Raw genomic sequence first — 14,570 nt, forward strand, 5'->3', positions numbered from 1 at the left:
TAATTTCTCTGTAGTATTCAGCAGCTAATAAGTACTGGAAGGATTAAGATTTATTAATAGGAGTTATTTACAAATCTGTTTAACTTTCTGGCACCAGTTGATTAAAAAAAAAAAAAAAAAGAGTTTCCACTGGAGTACCCCTTTAAAGTGTTACTGTCATTTCATTAAACTTTTGACATATTGCAGTGACATGTCAAAAGTTTAGATCGTTCTAGGTCTGCGTACTGAGACCCCCACCAAATATTAGATATAGCCAGATAAACCCTGCGGCTGTGTGTTTCATTTCAGAGTTCAGCACTCAATGCAGGAAACTAGAGATGAGCGAACTTACAGTAAATTTGATTCGTCACGAACTTCTCGGCTCGGCAGTTGATGACTTTTCCTGCATAAATTAGTTCAGCTTTCAGGTGCTCCCGTGGGCTGGAAAAGGTGGATACAGTCCTAGGAGACTCTTTCCTAGGAATGTATCCACCTTTTCCAGCCCACCGGAGCACCTGAAGGCTGAACTAATTTACGCAGGAAAAGTCATCAACTGCCGAGCTGAGAAGTTCGTGACGAATCAAATTTACTGTAAGTTCGCTCATCTCTACAGGAAACGGCTCCAAATACTTATAATGGAGTCTGTCCTCATGCTAGGTTTATATTGCATTGATGCTGTCCATCACAGGAATCCATCGTCATCCCGCTCGGCTTCACACCACATTTTTTGCAATACAGTTCCCGTATCAGGTTTTTGATTAAAAAAATATGGATTCCTCAAAAACTGACCAAACTGTATCAAAACGTGTGTAGAAATTTTGATCCGTATACGGTTTGAAAAATGATGTCCGGTTGCATCAATTTTTTAAGAAAAAAAGGATACGTTTTTAACTTTTTCAATTATGAATAAAGTTTCACTTGTTTGATTGAAATTCCAAGAATAAAACTGCAAAGTCAAAAACCGTATGGTGAAAACCGGATGGAACAGTACACACATACGGTTCTGTACGGTTCCCATTGGCTCCCATGTTAAAAAAAAACTTATACATTTCAATACGGTTTTTCACCCGGACCAAAAAACGTGGTAGGCTACGGTTTTGGGTACGGGAAAAAAAAACTGACAAAACCGGATGCATCTCTTGGCATACGGTTTTCAATATGGTCCTGTACAGTTTTCACATTAAAAACGTATACGGGAACTGTATTGCAAAAACGTGGTGTGAACCCAGCCGAAATCAGCTCTTATTAGCCTGTGTTCACATCTCGCTTTTGCAATACGGTTCCCGTATCAGGTTTTTTGTACAAAAAAAAAAATGTATGTCTCAAAACCGGACCGAACCGCAAACAACCGTATAGACCTCTGTACGGTTTTACAGGGTATACGGTTTGAAAACGAATTTCCAGTTGCATACGATTTAATAAGTTTTTTGAAGAAAAAAAAACGTATACGGTTTTATATTTGTCCTTAATTAAATAAAGCTCTTCTTGTTCTATTTGTGGGACGAACTTTCGGCGTGCACTGCGCATGTGCAAACTGCAAAACCGTATTGGGTTGTATCCGGTTTTTCACCATAAAACATAAAACCGTAGTAGACTATGGTTTTGTGTACGGGAAAAAAAACTGATAAAACCGTAAATGATGCAAAACTTACACAACCGGATGCTACGGTTGGCATGCGGTTTTCTATGAAATGTCTATACATACGGTTTGCAATACGGTTCCATACGTTTTTTTTCACTGAAACCGGATATGGGAACCGTATTGCAAAAATGACATGTGAATGCCGCCTTAGGTGATTAAAAAGAATGGCGCCCGATTCTGTACGCCACAGTATATGTTGGCATCCTGTTCTTGGTGGGATTCTAACAGATACCTGTGACAGACAACATAAATGTGAACCCAGCCTAAATGTATGGAGGGGGATATAGGCAGCTGGGTATAGACTGAGAGGGCACTGCTGAAGGTGCCCACTGTGAGCCCTGGCAGGAGGGGGTCGTGCTGTGACTACTAAAGGATAGGAGAAGGGGGGCAGCTCTTGTCACCACACTCACTCTCTGGGCGTCTGCCCCATGGCCGAGCTCAGGCGGTGCCCAGATTCCTTCTTCTTGGCTTGTCTGGAGGACATGGTGGCGGCTCCGGAGCAGATACTGTGCGCCCGGCTATCAACTGAACAGTACACGGCGCGTCTTTAGGTTGCTAGGAGACGAGGGCTGCGCGTGCATGTAGCGGGGGCGCGCACTCAGATTCTCCGGTGACGTCACCCCGTGCGTAGAGAACTGTGCGTGCTGTACACGGACCCCTCATGGTGTCACCCTTTAGCTCCTGTGTTCGCTGAAACTAATCCATAGAAACTACATCCAGGCAATGTGCTATACTAGTGTTTCCCAACCAGGGTGCCTTCAGCTCTTGCAAAACTACAACCCCCAGCATGCCCGGACAGCCGAAGGCTGTCCGGGCATGCTGGGAGTTGTAGTTTTGCAACAGCTGGAGTCACCCTGGTTGGGAAACACTGTACTATAAGGTTCTATATAGCAGTGTTTCCCATTCTGTAGCTCTCCAGCTGTTGTAAAACTACAAGCTATCAAAGTATGCTGGGAATTGTAGTTCTGCAACAGCTGGAGAACCATAAGATGGGACTGCTATACAGCGTTATTAAAGTGGTGCCCTAAACTCCCTATATAATAGGATTTATATGTTTTATATACTTTCTATTGATATTAGTTAATATGTCTGTCTAATGCAGTATTTCCCAAACAGTGCCTCCAGCTGTTGCAAAACTACAAATCCCTGCATGCCCAGACAGCCATGGGAGGCGTACTGTCAGATCCTGCGCTTTCATTCTTTCCTCTTCGCCTTCTATTAGTCACAGCCTTTTAATTTTCCACATACAGACCCATATGGGGCTTGTTTTTTGTGCCACAAATTTTAGTTTGTAGTGATATCACTCTTTTTAACTTTTTTTTTATTTGTCCTCTAACACCATTGTGTGTAGACTTATTTTTTGCATGAAAAGTTATACTTTTTATTGGTACCATTTTTGTGATTCATGCTCCCTTTTGATCTATTTTATTCCTCATTTTGGACCAAAATGTTAGTTTTTTGCTTTCTTTACATTTCTTTTTCACCGTACAATTATCAGTTTATTGTACAAGTCATTACGGACGTGGCAATGCCTATTATGTATAGGTTTGGGGCATTTTTTGTGTGTGTGTGTGGGGGGGGGGTACAATATATGGTTTTATTGGGAAAGGGTTTTTTTTTGTTCTTGTTTTTTTTTTTTTTTTACACTTTATCAGTCTAAAACTTTTTAAAATTCTTTTTACTTTTCACTTTTTACCTGTTATACATCTGTACTGCAGCACAGTATAACTGTCAGTCTGCATTGACATTCAGCCTGTGCGATCCAGCCTATGGACCTCACAGGCTGCTGCCATGGCAACCAACGGGATCCTGCGATCGTATCGCAGGATCACCATTGGTGGACAAGGGGCGCCCCCTCCCCTGTCAACCCCATAGATTTCGTGACCAGGCCTAATCACAGCATCTATGGGGTTAATGGGGTGCGATCCCTGTCTCGGCAGCTGTGGCGGGACCCCAGCTGTGAATGAAAGCCGGGTCCCGCCGGCGATCATCTGCAACGCAGAGCAGAAGATCACTAGGACGTATGCATATGTCCAGTTGCGGTAACAAGCTAGCAACTTTGAGGTATGCATGCGTCCTGGGGCAGGAAGGGGTTTAAGACCTGTTTTAATTTGGTTGTTTAAAATTTTTTGAATATTTAATAAAGAAAGCGGCCCCTGAAAATCCCACCACTAGGGGTCCCCATACCTACTGGGACACTAACCAGTCCTGCAGTAGCATCAGCTTGTCCATTCATAGACAAGGCTGCATGAGCAGACACACCAATCACCTACCAACATGAGGAGGGACACACAAATCACCTCCCAACACGAGGAGGGATACACTAATCACCTCCCACCACGAGGAGGCACAAGCCAATCACCTCCCACCACGAGGAGGGACACACCAATCACCTCCCAACGTGAGGAGGGACACACCAATCACCTCCCAACACGAGGAGGGACACACCAATCACCTCCCAACACGAGGAGGGACACACCAATCACCTCCCACCACGAGGAGGGACACACCAATCACCTCCCACCACGAGGAGGGACACACCAATCACCTCCCACCACGAGGAGGGACACACCAATCACCTCCCACCACGAGGAGGGACACACCAATCACCTCCCACCACGAGGAGGGACACACCAATCACCTCCCACCACGAGGAGGGACACACCAATCACCTCCCAACATGAGGAGGGACACACCAATCACCTCCCAACATGAGGAGGGACACACAAATCACCTCCCAACACGAGGAGGGATACACCAATCACCTCCCAACACGAGGAGGGACACACCAATCACCTTCCACCACAAGGAGGGACACACCAATCACCTCCCACCACGAGGAGGGACACACCAATCACCTCCCACCATGAGGAGGGACACACTAATCACCTCCCACCACGAGGAGGGACACACCAATCACCTCCCACCACAAGAAGGGACACACCAATCACCTCCCACCACGAGGAGGGACAGCAATCACCTCCCACCACGAGGAGAGACACAGCAATCACCTCCCAACACGAGGAGGGACACACCAATCCCCTCCCACCACGAGGAGGGACACACCAATCACCTCCCACCACGAGGAGGGACACACCAATCACCTCCCACCACGAGGAGGGACACACCAATCACCTCCCAACACGAGGAGGGACACACCAATCACCTCCCACCACGAGGAGGGACACACCAATCACCTCCCACCACGAGGAGGGACACACCAATCACCTCCCAACACGAGGAGGGACACACCAATCACCTCCCAACACGAGGAGGGACACACCAATCACCTCCCAACACGAGGAGGGACACACCAATCACCTTCCACCACGAGGAGGGACACACCAATCACCTCCCAACACGAGGAGGGACACACCAATCACCTCCCACCAAGAGGAGGGACACACCAATCACCTCCCACCACGAGGAGGGACACACCAATCACCTCCCAACACGAGGAGGGACACACCAATCACCTCCCAACACGAGGAGGGACACACCAATCACCTCCCACCAAGAGGAGGGACACACCAATCACCTCCCACCACGAGGAGGGACACACCAATCACCTCCCACCACGAGGAGGGACACACCAATCACCTCCCACCAAGAGGAGGGACACACCAATCACCTCCCACCACGAGGAGGGAAACACCAATCACCTCCCACCACGAGGAGGGACACACCAATCACCTCCCAACACGAGGAGGGACACACCAATCACCTCCCACCACGAGGAGGGACACACCAATCACCTCCCACCAAGAGGAGGGACACACCAATCACCTCCCAACACGAGGAGGGAAACACCAATCACCTCCCACCACGAGGAGGGACACACCAATCACCTCCCAACACGAGGAGGGACACACCAATCACCTCCCACCACGAGGAGGGACACACCCTCTCTCCCTGAACATATAAATTGAGACTTGGCAGAATCTTCTTCCCTTTGTTATGTTGTGAAGCCCATTTAGAGTATGTTGCTAATGATGCCCTTTCTGTATATCTTAGCTTTTCTTCATCAGTTATGATTTGTTTATTGCACTTTAGGCTAAAACTACATTTTGATCTCATGGACAATCCTTTGTTTTTGCTCCTTCACCATGCAGGGAAAAGCAACCTGGTTTCCAAAAAGACTGATTTACAAGTTATTATAAAGTGTTTTTTTATTATTATTATTTATCTAAAAATCAGGATTTTTTCTACAATCATAAATTCATGGAATGGATGACTTTTTCTCTGCTCGTGATGTAATCTAACAGAAAAAAAATAAGGGCAAACAATGTAATCAACAAAACAAAAAAACTTCCCTATGCCACTAACTTTGTAAACTTTGTTTGTATGCAATTGTAACAGTACAATTTCAAGAATGCACATAGGCACCAGTTATTAAAGGCATACTGCACAATTCCTTTCGGAAAGGACTGTCCACACAGGACAGAAAATCTGCAGCATTATCTGCAGGTTATTCCATAGCAGAAAAACATGTGAATTTGCTGCTGAGGATTTTGGTACAAATTATGAAATAAAAATGGTCAAAAGGTCACTGTGAGAAATTTACCAATGTTGTCTTTGGAAAGTGAGTTTTGATGTAATTTTTTATTTATTTTTTGCTTTGGTTTTGCTTATGTAAGACACATTTATCATACCGTCAAGGCAGCTTGATAAATTTAGCATACATAAGCAAAAAAAAAACCACAAGAAATCACTTCAGTACACCATTTTGTATGATTCCTCCTCTACGACTTTTCTGCACAAAAAGTTGCAGTTGCGACTTTTTGTAAGACTTTTTCCAGTTTCCTCCAAAGGCAGTTATATAAGCCAGGTCTGATCTGGCTTAGTTTTGCGACTTTTTGGACAGGTTTGTGCCTTTTTTTTATGCCCACTTAAAAAATTCATGACCAGTGCAAAGTAAAAACTGAAAGTTGCTTAGGTAAGGCTTTTTGCTCCTTTATCCGTACCCACAAAAGTAGCAAAAAAAAAAGTTTAGCTGCTAACTGGCAAGGGTGGGGTTACTGCCTTCATCTGGCGTGACCGCTGCCCGGCCCGCAGCACCGCCCGGCTTATGCATATTCATTCGCTCCCTCTCCTCCCGCGCTCTGTATGTGACTCCACTGCGCTGAGGCCACTTCCGGGTGTAGACAGGAAGCTGGCACATGCGCAGTGGAGTCCTGAAATCAGCGGGGAGGAGAGGGAGATGATGAGGGAGAATATGAATATTCATAAGCCGGGCGATGCTGCGGGCCAGGCGGCGGTTACGCCATAGTGCCAGATGAAGGCAGTAACCCTGCCCATGCCAGTTAGCAGCTAATTTGCATATCCAGAAGAAAGAAGATAATGGGCGAATGGCGTGGCAGATCGGGGCATGGTAGGCATCAAACTGATCAGCGTCCCCCTCACTACCAACCAGTACCACTGATTAGTGTGGGGGGAGCAAGCTGACAGTTTTCCTTTAAATTAATAATATTTCTCTAACACCCATTGTATGACTGTACAATCCCATTATGAGTAAAAGTGCATTGTGCATTGCCAACAGAAGTCTGCTTTAAAGTGGACCTGTCGCCAACAAAAACTTTTGATATAATGTAGATAATACTATTATATGTATATTTGTAATATACATTGATCAGAAAATGTGTATATTTATATTTTATTCCTCAGTGTACAAAGCCCTGCTTGTCCTCAGTGCATAGAGCCCTGCTTGTCCTCAGTGTACAGAACCCTGCTTGTCCTCAGTGCATAGAGCCCTGCTTGTCCTCAGTGCATAGAGCCCCGCTTGTCCTCAGTGTACAGAGCCCTGCTTGTCCTCAGTGCATAGAGCCCTGCTTGTCCCCAGTGCATAGAGCCCTGCTTGTCCTCAGTGCATAGAGCCCCGCTTGTCCTCAGTGCATAGAGCCCTGCTTGTCCTCAGTGTACAGAACCCTGCTTGTCCTCAGTGTATAGAGCCCTGCTTGTCCTCAGTGCATAGAGCCTCGCTTGTCCTCAGTGTATAGAGCCCTGCTTGTCCTCAGTGTACAGAGCCCTGCTTGTCCTCAGTATACAGAGCCCTGCTTGTCCTCAGTGTACAGAGCCCTGCTTGTCCTCAGTGTACAGAGCCCTGCTTGTCCTCAGTGTACAGAACCCTGCTTGTCCTCAGTGCATAGAGCCCTGCTTGTCCTCAGTGTACAGAACTCTGCTTGTCCTCAGTGCATAGAGCCCTGCTTGTCCTCAGTGTACAGAGCCCTGCTTGTCCTCAGTATACAGAGCCCTGCTTGTCCTCAGTATACAGAGCCCTGCTTGTCCTCAGTGCATAGAGCCCTGCTTGTCCTCAGTGTACAGAACCCTGCTTGTCCTCAGTGCATAGAGCCCTCCTTGTCCTCAGTGTACAGAGCCCTGTTTGTCCTCAGTATACAGAGCCCTGCTTGTCCTCAGTATACAGAGCCCTGCTTGTCCTCGGTGTACAGAGCCCTGCTTGTCCTAATTGCACAGAGCCCTGCTTGTCCACCCTCACTTCCTGTATTTGGACTCCTCATAGAGACACACAAACAATAGCTGTAGGGACAAAAATATACATATTTTTTAACCAATGTATATCACAAATATACATATAATGGTATTATCTGCTATTTATTAAAAGTTCTTGTTGACGACAGGTACACTTTTATAAAAATTGAGCTTTAAATGAGTACTCAACTACAGTTATTAAGTGGATTTTACAGCATTTGGGCCACATCTCTATCATTTAATTCACTGGTTTCATTCAGTCCCATTGCGACAAGTGTATAAAATCAAGCACATTTAGTTCATGAAAGAATGGGTTGTGCTTTTTTAGCACAAGGCCATGACACAACAAAATGTGAAAAAGGTGAAAGCGTCCAAAGACATTCCAAATGCATTGTATACTGTATGTGAATGATCGTCGATAATTGGCATCTGTTCAGGAATAAAAGGTTGTACCAGGAAAGAGGTTTCTGAGGAGCCTAATGTAAGGGCAGGCCTAGCTTTATTTTGGAGAGCATTTCTGTGCAGGTTGTGGGAGGGAGGGAAACATAATTAATAAATATAGTATATCTGAGGTGGTTTGAGGTTTTACTGGTGGAGAGAAAATAACCACTGTTAATGTGAAGAAATCGCTGGGGTATTCAGCTGCAATAGGAAATTGTGACATATACTCATAGGCCACTTTCACATAGTAGTATTTTGGTCAGTATTATCCATTAGTATTTGTAAACTAAAACCTGCCTATATAATAGAAATAAATGCACTTCTGTGTGTCAGATCAATTTCTAATGTTGGCTTACAAAGACTGATGTAAAATATTGACCAAAATTCTACCATGTGAAAGAGTGTTTTTAGTAAGAATGTTAATGGCAGTTAAGACCTCGAGTTTGGCACTACAGCAGGATGGTATGGTACTTAATTCCCTGAGTTTATGTAAGTAGACCCACGTAAACTACCAGCTAGGCAAGACAAGGTGAATCCGGCACTGCAATCCACAATGAATCCTGTCCTGGATTAGCCAGTCCAGCAAACAAAACCAGTGGGGCTGATCTGAGGGTTCACTCCAAGCCAAGCAAAGGATAGCAAACAGTTCAAAGAATAAAGCGGATGCACTCACCCAGGAATTCTTACCAGATGAAATCTTTATTCAGTTATCCATAAATCGGTGTAGCGGGTAGATGCAGAGGAGCAGCCTCGCATCCACAGACTGATTCCTGTGACAGGAAACAGTCTGTCGCTGCAAGGCTGCTCCTCTGCGTCTACCCGCTACACCGTTTTATGGATAACTGAATATCCATCCGCTTTATTCTTTGAACTGTTTGTTATGTAAGTAGACTCATCTGAGGGGATGGAAGACCTGTATGTGAAGTGTGAAAAGAAGCTGGTAAAAAAAAAGGTACATGGATACCATTATACTAAACATGGTACATGCATACATTTGTAGTACATAGTAATTTTACAGCAATTTTTGAAATATGTAGACCTTGGCATTTTTCTGGATGCACTATGTAGGTAGTTATAGGGTTTGGTTTTGCAGAACAATCAGAGGTACAGATAACAACTTTTGCCAACGTCATATGTCCTGCTTGTGCAGAGTCTTCTCCTCACTCACTGTTGCTGGTCTTTGCTGCCCCCACTTTGCCCCACATGCACACTCTAATGGATTTTAAGAGCCAATGCACACAGCCCTAATCCCCTACCTTTTTCAGCTGATGTTCTTTCCAGTGGGTGTAGCCCAAAGCCAAACCAGATTGGTAGCAAAGCAGTCCACACACGTTGCCCCTTACCACAATAAAACAATTATATAAAGGCCTCATAGCTGTTGGTACATAAAATTGTGCATAGTTATTATGGATAATTATGCCTTTGGGAATAAAAAAAAAACCTGTAAATGAACAGAGACAAATTTTGGGTGCCCCTCCGGTGGCATTAGCCTAAAAACTACAATAAACATGCTTCCTGCAATCTGAAATACCCTAACTAAAAGGAGGCCCAAAAATCCATTAGGTGCCCTTCATGTCTAAGGCCTGTGTGTTAGTCAAGAAGAGCACTAGGGTCACATATGGGATATTTGTAAAATCATCAGAAGTAGGGGAATAAATCTTGAGTTGCATTTCTTTGGCAGCACCAGCTATGTTTCAGAAATAATGAATTAAATTGGAGTCTGCAAAGAAAGTGAAATGTTTTTTTTATTCCACCTTCACATTGCTTTAATTTCTTTAATAATGTTTCTAATTATCACTTTGAGTACTTTGAGGGGTGCAGTTTTTAAAATGGGAAAATGAGTCTCTAGCATACAGGCTCCTCAAATCCACTTCAGAACGGACCTGGTCCCTAAAAAATCAACTAATCCAACATCTAAAAGGAAAAGGAGATAATCATGGCATAAACATTGCAGAGAGGTATTAAAGAGACCAGATAGTCTGCACAGGGAGGGCAGAGTCACTGAATGGAGAGCACATAAAAAATATCAAGGGTAATGCAGTATAGGATAATATTAGGTGATGCATGTATTCGGAGAAGGTAGAAACTATCCTAATGCTACGGTGTGGTCATCTGGACAACATTCATGTCTATGAGATGTGGGTTTCTGATCCAGCCATCTCCTCAGGATGAGGCAATTAATGACGACAAAAAAAAAACAGTTGCTTCGCGTAGGGAAGACCCAAAAAGTCCAGTAACTGAAAGTGTTAGGCATGGGACCATCATCTATATTTTGTAAGCCAAAGAGGGAAGGGCTCTAATATCAAAATGAATAGTAAATGTCCAGTGTGTACATGGACATAGTAAGTGACCTATCAAAACACACCGAGACAATATGATGCAAAAAGTGTAAAGTCTTTATTAATGTGAACAAAAGTAATCATAAAATCAATTAAAATGGAACAGTAGCAGACAGACTACAAAGGCATCTCATTATGGGTAGTAAGGTGGATATCTAGTGCAGAAAAATTCATATAGTGAAATGTACATTGTAATGTGTACACACATAAAAAAAATTATAGCTGTACATAAAGTACTAGCAATCATACAAGAATATCTGAGTATACACACAATAGGTACTAGTGACAACTGCACAAACACTCCAATACAAAGAGGACCGCAGGAAAAGCATTGTAGGGTATGCTGAATTGCCAGCCAAAAAATGAGGGCTAAACAAGATATGTGATCACAGAGCAGAGTACAACCAAATAGTGAACCATGGCCCACAGACGCTGACGATATGTTGGCAAACACAGCATCACAAACATGCGCATAGCGGACATCTTACATACTGCAGAGAGCCACTTCAACGCCGTTTCACACAGAGCTTCCTCAGGAAATATATTATCTATAATATAAATATGTTATATATATCATATATTCCCTTCTCACAGAGCTTCCTCAGGGAATATATTATATATAATATAAATATATAATATATATTGTAACACTCACGGTTAGGAAGACAGGAACACCGGAGGAAGTGGATCCACTGAACCTGTGTGGCAGATGATGCGGGCCGTACCAGGGAGCGGAGTCTAAGGTTGCTACCCTTGGCACGACTCGACCACACAGGCGGCTGAGGAAATTCGAGGCACTGGAGGGATACAGAAACTTGTATTCAGGATAGCAGAAGGTCAGGGCAGGTGGCACAGGTGCATAGTCGAGAACGTAGGAGGTCAGTATGTAGCGGCACAGGAGCAAGATCAGGTCACAGAGCAAGGGGTCAGAAACACGGCAAGGCAAATCAGAGTAACACTTTCTCAATGGCACAAGGCAACAAAGATCCAGCAGGGAAGTGTGGGAGGAGCAGGAATTTATAAGTAAGTGACAGGTGCAAAACTAATTTTGGCTTGTATGAAGAGAAAAGACGGCAGCTCACCAATCTTGCGTATCAAGCTTCTTTATTCATACAGCAGCGTGGGTTAATAGAATGCGTGATGCAGGTGCTCAACAAACAACCGCACTTTCTGTCATTTTGAAAACTAATTATGGGCGCACTGGCCCTTTAAATCTTAAAGCTCTGGCACACGCGCACCCTAGGGCACACGTGCGCTGGAGCTGAGAAGCGGTAGAGGAGATAGCAGAGGACCGAGGTGAGTGACAGGTTGGGACTCGCATGCGAGCACGTCCCGCAATGCGAATCCCAGCCCCGCCGGCTGGTGGAGGGAGCGGGTCAATGCACTGAGTGGCCGGAGCGTGGATCATAACAGTACTCCCCCCCCCCCCCTTTGGTCTCCCCCTCTTTTTGTTTTGCAGAAATTTCCTGAGAAGGCCATGGTCCAGGATATTCTCCTCCAGCTTCCAAGATCTTTCCTCTGGACCATAACCTTCCCAATCAACCAAGAAGAATTGTTTACCTCTCACGGTCTTGGTGGCAAGAGTCTCTCTGACCTTGTAGACATCAGAAGAGCTTGAGACAGGCGTGGGGACAAAATTCTTCAGAAAAAAACGGTTGATGACTAGTGATTTGAGGAGGGAAACATGGAAAGAGTTAGGAATGCGTAAAATAGCAGGTAAACAGAGTTTGTAGGAGACTGGATAAATTTTTTGCAACACCTGGAAGGGACCTAGAAAACGAGGACCGAGCTTGCAGCAGGGAATATTGAACCGAATATATTTAAAGGAAAGCCAAACCTTGTCACCAGGAGAGAAGGACGGAGGAGGTCTTCTACGCTTATCAGCCTGTGCCTTCATGCGTGTGGAAGCTTGTGATAATGACTGTCGAGTTTGTTGTCAGATGGAGGAAAATTCACGGGCAAGGTCATCCACAGCTGGCACATCGGAAGAATCTGGAAGTGGAAGAGGAGGTCAGAGATGGAGTCCATAAACAACAAAGAAGGGTGAAGACCTTGTAGACTCGGTATCCTTATGATTATATGAGAATTCTGCCCAAGGAAGAAGGTCGACCCAATTGTCTTGGCGAGCAGAGACAAAATGACTAAGATAAATCTCCAGAATTTGATTAACCCTTTCCACTTGACTATTAGACTGAGGGTGGTAGGCGGAGGAGAAGTCCAGTTTGATGTCTAGACGGGTACAGAGAGCTCTCCAGAACTTAGAAACAAACGGAACTCCGCGGTCCGAAACCACATGCTGTGGAAGACCATGTAGATGGAAGATATGTAGCAAAAAGTACTTCGCGAGCTGTGGAGCAGATGGGAGACCAGGTAGAGGGATCAAATGAGCCATCTTGGAGAACCGATCAACCACGACCCAAATGTCCAAGTTATTATGGAATGGTGGCAGATCAGTGATAAAATCCATAGTGATATGGGACCAGGGTGTCTCTGGAATGGGCAAATGCTGTAAGAGTCCAGCAGGTTTCTGTCGGGGAGTTTTGTCTCTGACACAAGTTATACAAGAGCTAACAAAATCGGAGACATCACGTTCTAGTTGCGGTCACCAGTAGTGCTGACAGATCAAAAGTAAAGTCTTACGTACTCCAAGATGACCTGCCAACAAAGAAGAATGACCACATTTCAGAACCTTGCGTCTCAATCTGGCGGGCACAAAGGATTTTCCTGGAGGAACTTGTTGAATATCGTCAGGAGCAGCTGAAATCAAGCGATCTGGAGAAATAATATACCTTTGTGAGGAGTCCAAACCTACGACATCAGAGGACCTGGAGAGAGCATCAGCTCTAGTGTTCTTGCTGGCTGGACGGAAGTGGATGAAGAAATTGAATCTAGAAAAGAACAAAGACCACTTAGCCTGGCGGGGATTCAATCGCTGAGTAGACTGAAGGTACAAAAGATTCTTATGGTCTGAGTAGATGCTAACCAGATTAGAAGAACCTTCCAATAAATGTCGCCATTCTTCCAAGGCTAGCTGGATAGCGAGGAGTTCTCGATCTCCTATGGAGTAGTTCCTCTCAGCAGGTGAGAAAGTCTTGGAAAAGAAACCAAAAGATACAGTTTTTGCCCTTGACGTTTTTCTGAGGGAGAACAGCACCGGCTCCAACTGACGAGGCATCAACCTCCAAGGCAAAAGGCTTCTCCGGATCAGGTCTAGAAAGCACGGGGGCAGAAGCAAAGGCAGACTGTACAGCCTCACGAGACCAAGATCTGGGATTAGCGCCTTTTTTAGTGAGAGCCACGATTGGAGCAACCAAGGAAGAGAAATGAGGAATGAATTGACAATAATAATTAGCGAATCCCAGAAAGCGTTGAATAGCTCGTAGACCAGAAGGATGAGGATAATCAAATACTGCAGACAATTTTTCTGGATCCATCTGCAGGCCTTGATGAGAGACAATGTAGCCGAGAAAGGGAAGACTAGACTTCTCAAAAAGGCATTTCTCCAGTTTGGCGTAGAGATGATTCTTCCAAAGATGCTGAAGAACCTGACGAACATGAGTACAATGCTCCTCTAAGTTGGTAGAGAAGATCAAGATGTCATCTAGGTACAAGACAACACAGGTGTAGAGAAGATCTCGGAAAATATAGTTGACAAATTCTTGAAAAACAGCAGGAGCATTGCA

General features: G+C 44.8%; 1 protein-coding gene across 7 annotated transcripts in view; it reads right to left on the reverse strand.

Annotated features, from left to right (window-relative positions):
- Window positions 1–2,196, reverse strand: part of ADGB (androglobin) — a 231,417-nt gene extending 229,221 nt beyond the window's left edge. For 4 of the 7 annotated variants that reach the window (XR_008891478.1, XM_056567311.1, XM_056567310.1 and 1 more), the window contains exon 1: window positions 2,032–2,195. Coding sequence is in view for 5 of the 7 variants with exons in the window: in XM_056567311.1 (XP_056423286.1) it covers window positions 2,032–2,105 (74 nt within the window). In the remaining 2 variants the exon portion in view is untranslated. Of the gene's footprint in view, window positions 1–2,031 lie in introns of all 7 variants that reach the window. The other 3 variants (XM_056567314.1, XM_056567312.1, XR_008891477.1) reach the window with 2 other exon arrangements.
- Window positions 2,197–14,570: the final 12,374 nt, after the last annotated feature.

This window comes from Hyla sarda, chromosome 3, assembly GCF_029499605.1.
Source record: "Hyla sarda isolate aHylSar1 chromosome 3, aHylSar1.hap1, whole genome shotgun sequence".
Taxonomy (NCBI): Eukaryota; Metazoa; Chordata; class Amphibia; order Anura; family Hylidae; genus Hyla; species Hyla sarda.